We start from the raw sequence: 17,755 nt of genomic DNA, 5'->3' as shown, positions 1-17,755 counted from the left end.
AAAAACGAAAATCATGACACTTCCCTTGCGAATAAAGACTTTAGTTTATTTGAAACTTTCGTTAGTGAATCAGTTTTCATAAGATCAGTTGAAACTACTTTTAGTACAAGATTATTAAGTTTATTTTTTAAATATAAAAAATTTATTGCAGTAGCTTTGGCTTTACTTGTATAACCAAAGTCTTTTTGAAGTGACTTATAAAGAGGCACATTATCTTTACACAGTACTGGTTTGTTTAATCTTGATATAAAAAATCCTAGAAATTTCTTCACATAGACTGTATACTCTACTGCAGAAATACATGAATATAGTTCAGCGGTGAATGTAGATTTACTAATTAATTTTTGTTTACTGCTTTTCCAGTGAACCAACTTTCCCCCTGCATAAATACACATACCTGATGTACACACTAGATCTGAAGGTGTGGCAAATGAGGCATCTAAGTAAGTGATAAGATCGAAACCGCTAGTGTTGATTTCACAAGTTTATAATAAGTTATTCTCAAATTTAAGATATTTCACAATTTGTAACAAAGAAAGCCAACTTTTTTTGGTTGGAGCATGTGCTTTACGTGCAATTTTTGCTGTGATAAAAGTAATGTCTGGTCTTCTATTATAAGCAATATAACTTATACTACCCAATAGACTTTGAAATCTCCTTACTTCTGCATCATTTAAACTTTCAGATTCATCCAGTTCAGATTTTCGTAAAAAGGTGTTTTTGATTCTTGAATATTTGGATATTGACGCAAAAGTTCTTCAATTTTTTCAATCATGTCTAATTGAATAGCTCCATTGACACGACTAATATGATATCCAGTAAACTTTCTTCGTTCATTTTCTTTGATTATTCCATAATATTTTAACGTTAATTTTTCTTTTAATTTATTAACACATTTATCAATTACACTTTCATTTTTTCCAATAAAAAGAAAATCATCAACATAAATAGTCAAAAAAAAGTGTATCATCAGTATTTTTAAAAACAGAAAAATCACATTGACATTGAATTAGACCCAAAGAAAGTAATATTGAAGTTACAGTGTTATTCCATGCTTTTGAAGCTTGTCTTAACCCATATAACGCTTTTTTTAACCTCCATACTTTAGTTTTTTCTTCATTTCAGCAGAGAGGAATTTTAACAAAAATATTTTCACTTAAACCGCTCTGAAAAAATGCCGAACTTATATCTAATGTCGCTACATTAAAGTTTAAATTTGATGCTAATATAAGAAATAATCTTATTGTAAGATAAGCTGTTGTTGGACTAAAATTAGTAATTTCCGCTTCTTGTTTAAACCCTTTAATTATATATCTCGCTTTTAATGATCTATCAGGCTTCACAGTATACACCCAACAGCCGGGTAAAACTTTATTAGCTGTTTTTCTATCAACTGTTTCATAAACATCAAAAGTAGTTAAATTATTAACTTCTTCTTTCATTTCTTTAAGCTATTTATTATCCATCAGAGCTTCTTTCTCTGATATGTCAACTATAGCCATACAATTAACTTGTCTTCTTCTTTCTGTAACTCTTGAAGCAATACTATCATTTTTTCTTTTACTACTGTTAACAACAGTTTCTTTTATACAATCATTAACAACTTGTGGAGATACTATTTCTGAAACTGGTTGTAATTTGTCGTTATAGAATTTCATATCATCAAAGAAGTCATCTTCACATTTAGATTGTCTAAATTCATATACATGTTTCTTTGCATCTAAAAAGTTTTTATCTTCAAAAAAGGTTACACTACAATATTCAATAATTTTACGTTGAGGTATTAACGCAATACGATAAGAGACAAAACTTTTATCAAATCCTACTAAAATGCCCACTTGAAATTTATTAATCAAAGTAACATCAATATCAAGATTTTTAACAAACACCATACAGCCAATAACTTTTAAATTGCCAATATCTAATTGTAACCCTGCTCTTTCAAGAGAAGATAAACCATCAGGACCTCTTATACGATTACGAAGATACGCCGCACTCACTATAATTTCCGGCCAATAAATAACAGGTATATTCATAGTATACATCAGCGTTGAAGTGCATAGTTTTAATGTTTGATTATACCTTTCAGCTGTATTCGGCTGAAGACATTCAATATTTGTGTATTGAATTGAACTATTTTTCTTTAAAAAAAATTGTGATAGAATACTATTTTTAAATTTACACCCATTATCAGTTCTTAATTGTACCACTTTCTGTTTAACGCCGATTCTAAACAAACTAAAACATCTTCTAAAGCATCTTTTACTGTTAAAGCTGATTTATTCTTAAGTGGACGTACACAAATAATTTTTGAAAAATCATCCACAACTATAAGATAACAACTATAGTCTTCCATACCTTTACCACATTTAGGAAATCCAATATCAGCAAATAAAAGTTGAAGTGAGGCTGTAGAAACTGTACTCCTTTTATAAAGAATCTTTTTAATTTTTTGTGAACAACATACTTCACATTTCTCTACAAGATCAACATTTGCTGTATCTTTAAGTGCAAATCTGTTTGGAAGACCTAATCTAAAATGCCATAATTTCGTCATAGAATTACCAGAATCAACAATACTTGCATTAACACCAATCTTATACGCCTTATCTACCAATACTTCATATAGTCTATTAACTATTCTAATTGGAATAAAGACACAACCATCAGAAATACCAACCAAACCTTTATCAGAGTAACGTGTCAAACCTAAATCATCTAGTAAGCCACTGCTCAGAAGATTTGAAACACCAGATTTATGATAATGACAATTTTTTAAAATTAATTCACCTAAATTTAACCATCCAGCACTGTCAAGAGTTTCAGTTTGATTGTTAGCAAAAGTAATTTTAATTCTTTTAGCTGGTAATAGATTAGTTAGTAGACTTTCATATGTAATCATATGTTCCGTGCATTCAGAGTCTATATAAATACCCTTCAGTTTAAAATTTGGACCATTATCAACTGCAAAACCATACCTTTCTTTATCTTCACTAATAACTTGAGCTGATAATTTTACTCGACAATTACGTTTAATATGTCCTGGTTTGCCACATCTAAAACACATTATACCACTAGGTTTTAATTTTTCACCAAACGCCTTGAAAACAACAGGTGAATCTTCCACTTTGTTTTGCATTCATAAATTGCATACTACTTGCTACCATTGAAAAGAAAGCGGAAAAAGAAGTATCTTTGTGTATCACATGCAGTAAGCCATTTCCCAAATCATTTAGTTTCGACAACGTAAATCCAATAAAGAATTGATCAGGTAGAATAACATTTTCTTTCTCCAACCTTCTTTTACAGTTTGCAATTTCATCTATCATGGTTAAAGAACTTCCCCCCACGTAAATTAACTCTTTTATCGTATCAACGATGACCTTCATTGAAGTAGATTCATAACGTGCTTTTAATTGTTTCAGGAATTCAGATGTATAATCCTATAACAAAAATTTAGTTTTCAAATTTGATGGTAAACTGTTCGCAAAGTAGCGGCAGAAATTTTGTCATCGTTCTTGCCTTTTAAAACATCATCAAATTTTTTGCCTTATTTGTAGAAATACGACTGAAAGAGTATCCTTCCACGCAGCACAATTTTCATCGGTTAATGGTTCCAAGCCACAAAGTTTCCTAGCAGTTAGGAATTCAAATTCAATATTTTTAGTAATCATGTTAGTAATGAGACTCTTAATCTGTTAAAATATACGTTTATTTAAGAAAGGCAAAACTAAAATTAAACTTCATGCCAAAAACGAGACATATATATAAACACAAAATAATGTAATCAAAAGCGAAAATCATGAAAAAAATATTTAATGAAAATACTTGTAAACTTTTGATTGATGATTAAAAAAAATTTGGTAGATAAGCAAGAAGTAATTTGAACTAATTTATTACACTTATGAAAATTAAAAACAGACCCCTAAATATATATTACAATACTAAAACCATTTTTACTTATAAATATGCTAATTGTAATATTTAAATAGAAATTTGCATTTCTATCTACTACATACCTCTAAAAAGTTTCCTCCTAGATCCACATTATTCAGTATCTCTAGTTCAGTTGGTCCTTTAATGGGATTTTGATTTATTTCATTATTTGTAAAAAATTTTTACTCAAAATAGCATCTATTTTTACAAATACGAGAGATTAATTTAAATGTCTTGCTATTTTTATTGCTATTGTTACTGCTAGTATTTCTTTTTGCAATGCGTTTTCCCATTGGGGGGAAGTATTAGTTCAAAGGTTCTTAAAAAACAATTCACAAATACAGCTACTTTTGCAATTGATTTGTTTCTATTCGTGGCCATGATCACTGATGGGTTTACATTCTTCATTAATTCAATCACTTCACATTGACATGTTATTGAGGTTTGTTCTTAGGCTGTACTCATGAAATTGACTGATTCCTCTTCTGATTCTTCGTCTCCGCTTATCTCCTGTTTTTTGGTTTTCTTGCATTTGATTTCATTGATTGTTCTAATATGGAATTTCTCATGAAAATGAATTTTGTATAAAGATTTGGATAATTTTGGTACAACTTCCGCCTCTTGCCATAAAGTGGATTTGTCGTACTTGAAACAATAAGGTTTATGAAAGGGTGCTTCGTAAGGGCAGTATTTGAGTACAATGTCGATTTCATTGGATGTTTCATTTAAAAAGAGTTGTTTTGCTGTACCACTGTTTGAGTGTGTCATTGAATTCACTGCTTCGCTTGCTAGTTGTATAACTGCTGTTAGATTCATGCCTTCTGTGCGGGCTTTCTTGATGAATGTTTTTATTGATTGTATGCTTTTCTTAACTTTTCCATTTCTACAATTGGTACTATTCTGTTAAACTCCCCCCAAATAAAAATAATAAAAACTTACTTTAAAAATATTATTTTGAAAAAAAAGCTTATCAGATTCTCCATCCTGTTTTCTACAAGATGGTAAAAAAAAAATTTAAAAATTTATTAAAATCATACAAAAAAAAATTTTTTTAATCATTTAAAAAAGAATTAAACGATACAATATCTTTTAATAATGCATCGAATTCTTTGTCCTTATTCCTTTTTCTCCATATAAATTCATACATGTACTCATTTAGCATACTACGATGGGTTCCGTTGTGGCGTCGGTTTTTTTATTTCAGTGATCTCCAGACCTGTTCAATGCTCTGAGTGTGAGCAGTTGTAAGTGGATCCACAAAATGATATTTGTGATTCACTTGCAAATGCTCAAACACAGAATTCCCTACTTGGGAATACCCCTTCTACATATCAGATATGATTAGAGTTTCTGGCGCCACACTTCTTTTCAGCACTTCCAGAAACGTAGCCGAGTTTTTATCAACAACGGCCTCTACTAAGCAGGGCTTCGTTTTTTTGCAGATCCTCTCAAAACACCACTGTTGCTGAAGCAAGCGGCCACAGTGATTTTTCCGAATGACGAATATAGTTTCGTCCACTTCTATTGTTTTTTTCTTCTCTCCAATAGGATTCTGATCTCTGCCTTCTATAAATAGACATATCTCTTGGAGGTAGTTATTCCAATCCACAGCCGTGCAGTGCCCCATTTCAAGCTCTTTCTTGCAGAAATCCACAGAAGTACGTTTTTCCACCTAGCTATAAATGAATAAAGCTGCTGTACGGAAGGGGAGCCTGGTTTCTTGAAACCAAGTGCTAATTCGTACTCCATATTCTTCTCTACATTCTTTAATGTAGCATCTCCAACGAATCTGCTTCTCAAACTGCAGTTTCATTTGATGTTCTTTGCTGCATTTTTTTTTTCAGAAATTATTCCTTTTATTTGGAAAAATTTAACGGCAGCTTTTTCATCAACAACTTTAGCAGATAAAGTTAAAAAATTTATTATTTTAATCTAAAAATAAAAAAATTAAATTTATCATGAAATTTTATCATAAATGAAAAAAATATGACACAAATATCAAATCCCATCATGTTTCCAATTTTTATCAGTTAATTTTTTATTCCCATCACTATCAGTTTATATGTAAAAAAGGTTATTTATGATTTGTACTTTAATTTCATTCTATTTCCTTTATTTAATTAAGATTTTATCTGAAAAAATTTATTAATTTTCAAGTACTTTCTATCATTTTTTTTTGGGGGGATGTTATAACAGAAAAGTACCAGAATTTGTTTTAAAAAACTATCGTGCTCAACTTTGCGGGATCTTAGGAGGAGGTCGTCTATGTAAATTGCTAACGTGCATCTATGGTTTTCTATTGGAACTAAAAAAGATGTAATAATTTAAATCCATATTACTAGTTATTTTCTCCATCGAAATGGTTAGTCTAAGATATTCATATGTGCTAAATGGTGAATCGAATCGCGCGATAAGTATTGATGATTTTTCTAAATCTACTGAGTTGAAAGCTTTTGATATGTCGAGAACAAATACTGTGTCAAATTTGTTTTTTTGTGCTATTGTTATGGAAGTAATTCTTATAAGCATTTAACTTTATCTTTTTCGAAGTCGCTTAAGAATGCGACTATTTCTCGGAGATAGGTGTGGTAGAGTTCTTTTCGTTTGTAAGAGTAGAAAGGTATGAATATAGGTTATTTTGTAGCATATTCGGCTGATTTTTCGAAGGCGTCATGGTAGATAAGCGAGAAGTAATTTTAACTAATTTATTAAACTTATGAAAATTAAGGACAGACCCCTAAATATATATTATAATATTAACTTCATTTTTACTTATAAATGTGTGAATTTTAATATTTAGATAGAAATTTTCATTTCTATCTACCAGAAATATATAAAATATATTTTTTCTTACAAGATTTTTAAATTTGTTTAGTAATATTTTTGTTAAAAAAAATCTTTTTGTATTAACTATCTTCTTAAATTGAATTTTATAAAACTAAAAAAATACAACCAATATTTTTTTGTCAACTTAAATTCAATTAAATCATTTCTTTTAAAAACTAAATATCAAAAAACTTTCATATTTTTTTATAAGTAAAAATATTTTATAATAAAAATTTGAACATTTTACTAGTAAAAAAGTATACATGGTGTAAGCATAAATTTGATTTAATTACTAAAAATATAATTTAAATTTTGTATTTATTTATTAAATATGGTTTTGATTTTAATATAAATAGAAAAAAAGTAGTTGTGCTTAACTAATATTTATAAAATTTTATTATTTTGTTATATAAATTGTTATATATAATTAGAAATTGTTAAATATTTTTCAAAAATATTTACGATTCTGGCAGGATTCAGAGCTACAATCTGCTGCTCCATAAGCATACGCTTTATTCTTTATACTCATTACCTATTTGTCAAATTTTTTACGGGGAAATGATTAATGCTCGTAACTATCAATTTTGTTTTGATGCCAATCTATCAAAGTCAAAAATACAAAATTTATCAATTTACATATTTTTAATTTTCAAAAAATTTTCACGCATGTTACATACCCTCCAACTAAACTATATCACTTTTGCTGAATCCCTGCAAAATCTACAGCAACTGCTGCTTTCTTTTGCCGTGTTGTGAATCTTTTATATCTGAAGTTAAAAGATTTAGGAAATTTAAATCTCAACTCACAAATTTTTATATAAAAGTATTTGTTTGGGTAATTTTAGATACTGAAGGAAAAATATTACAACAAACTTTTAATTATTTCATATATAAATATTTTTACTTTTTAAAAATATTTATTGTTTATTTTCTGTTTTTAATGAAATTTTTGTATAAATGTTTTTTTTTTCAACTTTGTTATCACTGATTACATTAAAATAATCTTTATTCTTTTAAATAATTATATGAAGAGTAAATTTTTTTATAAATACTTTTTTATTTTAATGATAAAATTTAAAATTTTTTACTATTTTAATCTGTCAGATTTTTGGAAAAATTTTAATATTAATTTTGTTAATAAAAGTTTGATAAATTTATTAAAATTATTAGTGATAAATTTATTTTCAAAACAAGTTGAAATTTTTTCTTTAAATAAACTGAAGTAAAATTGAAAAGTTTGGTTTGGTAAATGTAATCGTAAATTTTTTATAAATAAGGATTCAATTTTTGTATCATCATCTTTGAGATCGATCGTCGACTATTATATTTGGACGCGCTTGGATTCTTACTGATAGGTATGCAAATAATTTATTAAATTTATTGGTTACATTGTTTTGCGAATTTATTGTCTAATAAAGTTATAAGTATTAGTTTCTAAAAAATTTTGTCATAATTCCAACAATATATTGTAAAATATATATTTAAAAAATTGCTCTAAAAAATATTTTATCATTCAATACACCAGTACTATTTATTTCATTATTTATAAAACAATTTAATACCTTTTTTCCAATAACTGTATATGCAGAATTATTTTTGTTATTGAAATTGTATAATGTTTTTTGATTGTTTTATTTTTGACTCAAAACGTATACATGAAATTGCAACTAAAGTTCTATATCTTTTAACATAAATTGGAAAAAACAGTAATTATTGAATTTTTATTGAATATTTGCTTAATCAACTACATATTTAAGATAATTATTTAGAAAACTATTAATTATTATTTCTAAGTTTATTATACTGTTATCAGTTAAATCATTTTTTGTATTAACCCCTTGCCTGCCGCGGGCGTATATATACGCCTTTCCGAAGTACGCTTCTCTGCAATGCGCTGCTATCGGTAAGGATGGTTTTGGAATGCAATAGAATGTCCTTGACATTATTTACGATAGACTTGCCTATTTCAAAAAAGAAGGGGCGGTTTGGAGAGAGGATTATTTCTTGGAACAGGGGAAGCTATTGCTTTTTCCAGACGAGACGTTGCAGTTATTATTTGCGTTTCTCTTCGAGTAGTTCGTAGTTTTTCTTCTTTCGCTTCCATTTTCGTTACAGTGTGTTATAAAAGTTTTTTTATTTTTTGCCGAATATGTCTGATAGTGAGAACAGCAAGCTAGATGACTATTTTCCTTCATCTTCAAGATCAGAAACATCGGAATATGACATTATATCCGATGAAGAAGATTCCGATTGCGACTATTTGCAAGACACCCGGTGTTGGACACGATTGGATGTAAAAAATTTACCTGTGCCGCCTCCACGCTTTCCATTTTCGGGACAGCCAGGAATACAGAAAAATATAACTGACGTTTCGAACCCACTTCTCTTTTTCAAATTATTTTTTGATGAGGAGCTGGTTCTCCATATTGTTACTAAAACTAATCGTTTTGCAAACCAATATATCAAGAAGCATACTAGCAAAGAGAAATCAAGAACAAAGTTGTGGCACCCAACCGATTCAAGAGAAATATACGTTTTTTTAGGTATAATGATTTTACAAGGGATAACTGTAAAACCTGAGATTGCACTTTACTGGTCTAAAAATAAACTGATTGAAACTCCAATTTTTGGGAAATTCATGAGTAGAAACCGGTTCCAGCTTATTATGAAGTTTCTGCACTTTTCAGATAACGATAATTTTGACGAAAATTCACATCCAAACCCAAAACATAGAAAAATATGACCGGTTTTTTCTGACTTGATGAAGAAATTTTCAACTTCCTATACGCCCGAAAGAGATCTGAGTATTGATGAAAGTTTGATGCTCTTCAAGGGCAGGCTATCGTGGGTACAATACATACCATTGAAAAGAGCTCGTTTTGGTGTAAAACTGTTTGTACTTGCTGAAGCAGAGTCAGGATACATTCATAATACAATTGTATGCACAGGGAAGAGTACAATCTTTGATCAAAAGTATGAAAACTATGGAGTCGCTACAAAATCAGTGATGACACTTGTGGAACCTTTTTTGGGAAAAGGTTATTATGTAATTGCAGACAATTTTTATCTTTCACCAGAATTGGCTGACTTTCTAATCAAAAATATCACTGACATATATAGAACTCTTCGTCCTAATCGACGTAATTTGCCGGAAGACTTCAAGAATGTTACTTTGAAGAAAGGTGAAATTGCCGCTTTCCAAAGAGGCAAAATTACCGTAATGAAATGGCGGGATAAAAAATATGTATCATTTCTTAGTTCTATCCACACAGCAAACTGCTCTGAAACGGCTAAAAAAGTTATAAAACCGGCTGTCGTCATTGATTATAACTGGAAAATAGGTGGAGTAGATAGAGCGGATCAGGCTTTAGTTTGCTATCTAACAACTCAAAAAAGACAGAAGAGATATTATGTGACAATATTTCGCCATCTGTTAGACATGGCTATTTGAAATGCGTTCATCTTACAAAAAAAACAACTCCCAAACACCGATCATTACAACTTCCGCATGAATTTGGTGGAACGCATAATTGAGAAATACCATGTTGCTGTACCGCGACCCACCAAACGGCAATAGATGCAAAGTGACTGCCCATTGCGACTCACTGCTAGACACTTTCCAGATATTGTACCACCGACGTCTTTAAAGAAAAATGCATTGAGAAAATGTATTGTTTGTTCTAGGAAAAAAATTCGACGTGAATCCCGATATCAATGCACTGAATGTGATGTTGGTTTATGTGTCCAACCGTGTTTCAAAATATATCACACTACAGATAAGTTGTAACATTTTTTTCATTATACTCTTGCTTTATACTTTAAATTTTGTATTTTTGTTTTTTTTTTCTTGTATTTTCTTTTTTGATTTGTAAAAGTAAACAGTTAGAATGGAAAGCGTGCCTCTTCTTTTCCTCTGATACACTGCATAACTGCGCGCGCCTGTGTGAAAACCAGTGGCACTGGGGAGCGAGTCTCGTAAATTTTTTCCGGCAGCTAAGGAGCTAAATGATTTTTTTAATTTCTTACTTATTAACATAATATCTTCTGGTGTTCTTGAAGGTTCACTTTTAACAGAAATTTTTTGAAGAGATGATTGTGTTAAAAATCTTGGAGTATTTTATACATTATTATATGAAATATTACAAATTATGTCATTTGACATTGGCTCATCATCATTAACTTCAATAGATTCCATATCGGTATTTGTTATTTTTGAAATTACTTCAATCATTTTAACTTATAAAAATATTTATATATTGAAAATAAATTTTTATACAAAAACATACCTCTCTGTTTAAATATTTTTCACTTAACATTAAACAAATATGTTCAAGACATTTTCTATTTTTAGTAAAATCAAATTCATCATTATTACATCGTAATTGAAAGTTGTATTTAGAAAAAGTATAATTAATACACTTTTTATAATATATGCAACTACGTTTAAAATATTCTTCAAATGACTTGGTATCCTCAACTTTTTTTATAAAACTAGAATTAATAACATTTATATTCATTGTCATATCACTTATTGATGATGAGGTTAAGTTAAGAAATTTTTGAAATATATAATTTGTTTCCATTAATCTTCCATAAGTAACATGTTTTTTTCAAAATCACAAATTATATTTAATAAATCTTTAGTTCTGGTAAACATAATATGCTTAACATTTCAAAAAAGTTTTGAATTTTAAAATTATTTGGAGAAAGATAATAAGTATTTTCATCCGTATTATTTAAATATATTGGATCAAAAAAATATCTTGCTGGAAAATAGACAAAAATAAAATAATCCTTAAATATATACATTTCAAAAAGGTAAATTTGTTCTTCATCGCCGTTTATATTAGTATATTTATTAATATATTTATTTAAAGGTAATTCCGATTCTTTACTTATTAAATCAATAAATTTAGATTCATCTTGATCCAACATTGATTTTATTAATCGGCATCGTCTAAGAAGAATTAAATCTTTAAATGATTCATTATTGGTTAAATATTCAATTAAACTATTTGAAATTGGTTCAAAAAGTTTTTCGCTTATAATAAATTTTCTCTTTTACTTATCATTTAAAAAAATCAACGTTTCTTCAATTGATAATTCATCCAATAGTTCTCTATATAATTTAAATATTATTACAGAGTAATCCTCAAAATAATATCTAAGCAATTGATTAAGTATTTTTTTGATGTAATTTATTTCATGAATCGTCATTTTATGTTTAAAAGCCGATATTCGATTGAATCGCTTAATTGTTGTAGATTGGTTAACCATTTTAATTTAAAAGAATTAGATAATAAATAAAAATAGAAGGTAGCTTTTTATTTCCTGAAATATATATAAAAGTTTTAATCATCTATAAATTAAAATATTAGAATAAAAATAAATTAATCATGCATAACATAATGTTAACTATTTTATTTGCATTTTGCTTTTAGGTGAAACAGAAAAACTACCCCATTCTCAACGAGGATGAGGTTTATATATACATATGCCTGGAGGCATTGCTTACAACAATAAAATAAATAAAAAAACATTTAATTTAATATATATACTTTATATCGAAATTTGAGTAAATTTTATATATAAAAAAAATTCAATGCACTAACAACTAGGCAAATAGAACGAATCAAAGATTTTAGAAAGAAGACTAAAAAAATTAAAAAATTAATCAAAACAATGTATCAAGGTAAACGAACTGAAGAAAAGACTTTATAAATACTTAAAAATTTTAAAACCTAGTAACTACTAGTAGAAATTTTAATTGTAATTATTGTGTTTTAAAAAATTGTGTTAAATATAAAATAAATTTTGACTTTCTGTAAAGATATGCAGCAAATAATTCTTCTTATAACTTCTACGTCATAAAATTCTTTTTATTATTTTTAGAAAAGTATAAAAAATCAACTTTACAGTAAAAGATTTATATAATAATAACTCTTATTATATAAAACTAAAATGATTATATAAATAAGTAATCTTTTAAAAAAAAACCAGAGAGAGAAAGGGATTAGTAAATTTAATGATAAAATTGATTATAAAAAGAACGTTTTTTTTTTTAAATTAGGGTGTATTAGTTTTTATATTGATATTAATTTTGCTTCGGTTTTTACCCATACGTGAGCGCACCAATAAAACTTATTATTATTATTTATTTTTCTTATAAAAATATACTATATAATTTTACTATACTATAAAATATTTCTTTTTTAATATAATTTAAATATAAGTAAATTTAATTTAAAAGGACACTTTTAAATAACAAATAAGCCTGGTATAAAAAAGATTTATTTCCCCCTTATATCAATTACAATATAAATTATCAGTAGTCACTTATATTAACTTATAAAATAACTATATTATTAACTTACTGATTTAATTAATAACTTATTAAAAAATAATTAAGTTATTTAGTTAAGAATAGGTGTCTTAAAATAAAATAATTATAAAGTTAACATTAAAATGATAAAGTCTTATTATATCATTAACTATAAAATAACTATTTTCATCAATTTTCAGTTTTTAAAAAATTTATTTAAAATTTGATGATTCCTGAATCATTTTAGGATTTTACTTATATTTAAATAATAATGGACGATTCTGAAAGAAGAAACAAAAAGTTTTTATTTGATTTTCTATCTGCAAATTCAAATATTAATTATAAAACGGTTGTGGAAAATAATTATTTTAATAATTTCATATTAAATAATACAGATGAAATAGAAAAAATGTTACAACCTGCATTTGATTTAAAAAATTTCAAAAGTGATGCACAATACAATGCCGTTTTAACAATCCAAAAAAGTAAGAAATAACTTTTTTATATTTTTTTTATAACATTTTTTAGGTGATAATGTTTTTTTATGTCTTCCTCCTGAATCTGGAAATACAATAATGTTCTTGTCTTCAGTAATACCTGAAGTAACCCGATAAACATTTATTATTCTCCCAACTATAATTTTATACGACCAATATATATCAATTTGTTCAAAAGCAAAAATACCATATATTGTATTTAATTCAACTATAAATACGAGAGAGAAAAGAAAATTAGTTCAAGAATGCTTAAATAATCGAAAAAATTTTTGTAAAAATACGACATATTTCTTACAACACCTGATACTTTTATAAATGATAGTTGCCGTATTTTACTTAGTACAGTTTATAAAGAAAAACTTTTAAAAAGAATTGTTATTGATGAAGCACATTTAACTTTTGAGCATGGATTAACATTTAGACGAAACTATGTAAAATTATTAAGTTATTTTGTTGCTGTAAAAATATCCCCAAATTAATTTTTTGTTCTAGTTCAATAATAGATGAAGCTATTTATAAAATTGCCAAAATATCTTACATCAATAATTATAGTTACTTCGTTGTACATCATTCAAAGCTAATAGCATTATTATAAATATCAGAAAAGAAAATTTAATTGATATAAGTGACTACTTTGATGGGATAAAAAGAATGGAAATTATACGAAAAAATATTTTAATAGAAAACCTTATAAAATATTGGTAGTGGTTAGAAACAAGAAAAAAGTTAGAGAATGTTCTATTATATATAAAAAATTTGGCTATTTAACTACAACATATAATTCTTTACTTAATAAATCAGAAAAAACAAAAGCCAGAGATAGATATGAATCTAATAAAAATATTGTTTTTATAACAACTTTTGGTAATTTAATAGGTATTGATCTTGGATGTTGCAGCGTTATTATACATCATGCATTATCTGTTAATATTTCTAATTTTTATCAAGATATTGGAAGATTAAATCGCGATGGAAATATTAGTTTTTTCATTATGTCATAAGATATGAATAAATAAAATTTCTATTTAATTAAATATTGTAATTTTATTAAATTATAAATTATTATTATTAATTGTATAAAAGAAAGTTTTTGTAAAATAAAATTGCTTCTAATAAAATTAAGTGTTATTTAATTTAATTTCAAAATAACGGTTGCTAAAGCTCTTCAGGAGCTACTGGAGACACACAACATGAAGGTATCCCTCGATTACAGAATTCAAGGAGGAATCAAAAAAAACACTTTGTTAAGAATCTGCACAGAAATGTCAAGATTGGTAGCCACCAATGGATCTGACACTGGCAGAGTAATACTTCAGAATCTGTTAGCACTAGCCAGAGATTATACCATTCTTAAGGAAAATAGGCTAAGCGAAGCCACTATGAATGAAACACTAGAGCAAATGTTAAACATATCTTCAATTTTTCGTGCTGCGGAACCTTTACAGAAATATTTTCGGAAGGAAACATCAAATCATTTATCCATCGTTTTGAACTTGCAATAACGAAGGATAGGGAACACGTGTTTTCTGTTCGCCTGAAAGACGTCGCAAAACTCGCATACTATGCCATACCAGAATCCGATAAAACAAAATTGTATACTTTGAAGAAGACAATTATCACAAAACTAGACCCACCAGAAAAACGTTTAACTTCTGCTCAGATAAAACAAAAGTTATCACAAATAGAACCTCAAGATAAAGAGGTAGGACTAAAATTTATGCTTCGTATTGAAGCAGCCTTCGAGAAATTTAAAGAATTGAATGATTGGACACCAACAGAGAGTGAAATATATGATTTACTTATCAACATCTTAGAAAAAACAGTTGTTGGCAGACCAAAAAGAAAAGAAGCAAGAGATATGGATGGTTAACAATAGTTACAAAGAAGATGGTTCATAGAACGTTCAAGGAACTTATATTGCAAAAAGAAAACATTTTCTAAAGAAAAAAATTCATCAAAATATAAGAAATCTTTTAATTATGACCAAAAGAAAAACGGACACGTCAACACAATCAATGACAACACAACTGATATTATAATTGATGAGTTGGCAAATTAATGCATATTGTTTAACAAATGAATGTAAGTCTACATATAATTCAAAAATAGGAATTAAATTTTTAGTTAATTTAAATATTAATAACACACCGACTAATTGTTTATTAGATAGTGGTGCAAATGTTAGTTTAATTAGTAGTAATTATTGTAAACATTCCAATCTTAAGATCCAACTTACTCACGTTAACATTAAAGATGCTTCTAACAACCCAATGCATATTGACGCAAAAATAACATTGACGTTAGATGGCGAACCTTTTACGGTATTTGTAGCTAAAGATCTTATTTATGATATGATAGTAGAGACTGATATAATAATGAAATCACATTTAATTTTTGAAAAATTCACGACGTTACTAAGACCTGCAGTTAACGCAGTAAATTTTAATGATACACTAGAAAACTTGATAAAACAAAATGAGAAAGCATTCTCCAGTGATGAGAATGATATTAGCAAATCAACATTACTTAAACATAAAATTATAGTAAGAGATCACTCACCAATTAGGAAAAAGACCAACACCATTAGCACTAAGAGAAATAGTAAAAAAGAAAATAGATGAAATGTTGCTACATAAAATAATTTGGTCATCTAATTCACCTTGGAGCGCTCCACTACAAATAGTAGCAAAAGGTGAGAAAGACGTTCGACTATGCGTAAATTATCGAAAACTGAATAGAATTATTAAGTTAGATGCATATAGTTTACCAAATATGCAACTCTTTTTACAAAATCTCCATGATAGAACAGTATTCTCCAACATAGACTTGACTAAAAGATACTGGCAAGTAGGTTTAACTGAAGAAAGTAAACAATATACAGCTTTTAGTTGTGATTTAGGACTTTTTTAATTTAATAAACTTCCATTTGGGTTGGCTACATCTCCAGCGGAGTTTAAACAAATGATGGAAATAATTTTTAGAGACTTCATGCAACGTCGTGTAATATTCGTTTATTTAGATGATATCTTAGTAGCAACAAAGACTACCCAGGAACACCTGGACGTATTAAAAAAAGTATTTCAGCGCATTATTCAACACAAACTAAAAATTAATGAAAAGAAATCCAATTTCGCCAAAGATAAACTCCCGTTTTTAAAATTTGATATATCAGCTGAAGGAATTCAGATAGATAAAATAAAACAGGCAAAAATTTTAAAATTCGAAATACCTACTTATCATACTACACTACAATCATACCTGGAATACATTAACTATTTTAAAAATTTCATTCATAATTGTTCTGTTTTATTATCACAAATGTATAACGTTTTAACAAAAAAATATTTATTTGCATTTACACCAGAATGTATAACCGCATTTAATAAAATATAAGAGATTTTACTCAAAGGAGAAATCCTTATACAACCAGATGCAGAAGGTGCTGTTTCAGGTACAAACCCATTTGGTATATTTAAAGATGCAAGCTACAAACGTATAGAAGCATGTCTAATGCAACTAAAAGATGGCCACTTACGTCCCATCATGTTTTACAGTAAATCTTTACAAGGTGCTGAAAAAAATTATCACATAACCGATTTAGAAGCTTTAAGCTTAGTTAGCGCATTAAACGTTTTAAAAACATTATATACCATAAAAAAATTAAAGTATATACAGATCACGCACCATTAGTTCATTTCTTTTTCGAAAACAAACTTAGCAAACTGCTTGCAAGATGGGGCATTAATGATCCAAGAATACTAAATTGAGGTTATTCACATACGATGCACATCTAATATCATAGCAGACTATTTAAGTCGTACTGGGTGGAAAGATGAAAAGACAAAAATAAGCGAAGAATTTAAAGATTCACAAGTTATTCACAAAGCCTTGAACGAAGATTGTTTTTTTGATGATATAGATATTAGACGGTTACAATGTAACGATCCAGCGACAAGGAAAGTTATTAAGTGTTTGCATAACCGAATAGAATTCATTCCAACAAGTAATAATAAAGAACGAAAATTAGCGAAAATATTTAGTCAAATCTCATTTAATAAAAACCAAATTCTTGTGATTAATAAAAATAGAATAGTTATACCACAAAAATTATACACTCAGCTAATATATAGTCTCCATTTTCCATTACATAAAAGTTAGACTGATATGCTAACAT

The 17,755-nt window shown here is 27.7% G+C and overlaps 11 protein-coding genes across 11 annotated transcripts; 5 read left to right on the top strand and 6 right to left on the bottom strand.

The window, feature by feature from the left end:
• Positions 1–11: 11 nt before the first annotated feature.
• On the bottom strand, positions 12–395 carry SRAE_0000060900 (Hypothetical protein; the record flags this gene model as incomplete). The annotated part of the gene is made up of 1 exon (XM_024646521.1): positions 12–395. One exon carries the CDS (start codon positions 393–395, stop codon positions 12–14), a length of 384 nt encoding a protein of 127 aa, XP_024500694.1.
• Positions 396–673: 278 nt separating this feature from the next.
• SRAE_0000060800 (Reverse transcriptase, RNA-dependent DNA polymerase domain-containing protein) lies at positions 674–970 on the bottom strand (the record flags this gene model as incomplete). Its single annotated transcript, XM_024646520.1, has 1 exon — positions 674–970. One exon carries the CDS (start codon positions 968–970, stop codon positions 674–676), a length of 297 nt encoding a protein of 98 aa, XP_024500693.1.
• Positions 971–1,121: 151 nt separating this feature from the next.
• SRAE_0000060700 (Reverse transcriptase, RNA-dependent DNA polymerase domain-containing protein) lies at positions 1,122–1,442 on the bottom strand (the record flags this gene model as incomplete). The annotated part of the gene is made up of 1 exon (XM_024646518.1): positions 1,122–1,442. One exon carries the CDS (start codon positions 1,440–1,442, stop codon positions 1,122–1,124), a length of 321 nt encoding a protein of 106 aa, XP_024500692.1.
• Positions 1,443–1,451: 9 nt separating this feature from the next.
• On the bottom strand, positions 1,452–3,139 carry SRAE_0000060600 (Zinc finger, CCHC-type domain and Ribonuclease H-like domain-containing protein; the record flags this gene model as incomplete). Its single annotated transcript, XM_024646517.1, has 2 exons — positions 1,452–2,141; positions 2,240–3,139. The coding sequence occupies 2 exons, from the start codon at positions 3,137–3,139 to the stop codon at positions 1,452–1,454; spliced, it is 1,590 nt and encodes a 529-aa protein (XP_024500691.1).
• Positions 3,140–4,386: 1,247 nt separating this feature from the next.
• Positions 4,387–5,685, bottom strand: SRAE_0000060500 (Hypothetical protein; the record flags this gene model as incomplete). The annotated part of the gene is made up of 2 exons (XM_024646516.1): positions 4,387–4,836; positions 5,599–5,685. The coding sequence occupies 2 exons, from the start codon at positions 5,683–5,685 to the stop codon at positions 4,387–4,389; spliced, it is 537 nt and encodes a 178-aa protein (XP_024500690.1).
• A 537-nt stretch (positions 5,686–6,222) lies between these two features.
• On the bottom strand, positions 6,223–6,465 carry SRAE_0000060400 (Hypothetical protein; the record flags this gene model as incomplete). The annotated part of the gene is made up of 1 exon (XM_024646515.1): positions 6,223–6,465. One exon carries the CDS (start codon positions 6,463–6,465, stop codon positions 6,223–6,225), a length of 243 nt encoding a protein of 80 aa, XP_024500689.1.
• A 2,446-nt stretch (positions 6,466–8,911) lies between these two features.
• Positions 8,912–9,505, top strand: SRAE_0000060300 (PiggyBac transposable element-derived protein 4; the record flags this gene model as incomplete). The annotated part of the gene is made up of 1 exon (XM_024646514.1): positions 8,912–9,505. One exon carries the CDS (start codon positions 8,912–8,914, stop codon positions 9,503–9,505), a length of 594 nt encoding a protein of 197 aa, XP_024500688.1.
• Positions 9,506–9,523: 18 nt separating this feature from the next.
• Positions 9,524–10,213, top strand: SRAE_0000060200 (PiggyBac transposable element-derived protein 4; the record flags this gene model as incomplete). The annotated part of the gene is made up of 1 exon (XM_024646513.1): positions 9,524–10,213. One exon carries the CDS (start codon positions 9,524–9,526, stop codon positions 10,211–10,213), a length of 690 nt encoding a protein of 229 aa, XP_024500687.1.
• Positions 10,214–10,339: 126 nt separating this feature from the next.
• Positions 10,340–15,451, top strand: SRAE_0000060100 (Hypothetical protein; the record flags this gene model as incomplete). The annotated part of the gene is made up of 4 exons (XM_024646512.1): positions 10,340–10,514; positions 13,480–13,569; positions 13,613–13,686; positions 15,089–15,451. 4 exons carry the CDS (start codon positions 10,340–10,342, stop codon positions 15,449–15,451), a joined length of 702 nt encoding a protein of 233 aa, XP_024500686.1.
• Positions 15,452–15,623: 172 nt separating this feature from the next.
• Positions 15,624–16,491, top strand: SRAE_0000060000 (Retrotransposon-like protein 1; the record flags this gene model as incomplete). The annotated part of the gene is made up of 3 exons (XM_024646511.1): positions 15,624–15,663; positions 15,706–16,074; positions 16,130–16,491. The coding sequence occupies 3 exons, from the start codon at positions 15,624–15,626 to the stop codon at positions 16,489–16,491; spliced, it is 771 nt and encodes a 256-aa protein (XP_024500685.1).
• Positions 16,492–16,569: 78 nt separating this feature from the next.
• Positions 16,570–17,271, top strand: SRAE_0000059900 (Retrotransposon-like protein 1; the record flags this gene model as incomplete). Its single annotated transcript, XM_024646510.1, has 2 exons — positions 16,570–16,948; positions 17,012–17,271. The coding sequence occupies 2 exons, from the start codon at positions 16,570–16,572 to the stop codon at positions 17,269–17,271; spliced, it is 639 nt and encodes a 212-aa protein (XP_024500684.1).
• Positions 17,272–17,755: the final 484 nt, after the last annotated feature.

This window comes from Strongyloides ratti, scaffold srae_scaffold0000005 (genome assembly GCF_001040885.1).
Source record: "Strongyloides ratti genome assembly S_ratti_ED321, scaffold srae_scaffold0000005".
In the NCBI taxonomy this organism is placed as follows: Eukaryota; Metazoa; Nematoda; class Chromadorea; order Rhabditida; family Strongyloididae; genus Strongyloides; species Strongyloides ratti.
Note: the sequence above shows the minus strand (reverse complement) of the source record. Positions and strands in the feature narration are given on the sequence as shown.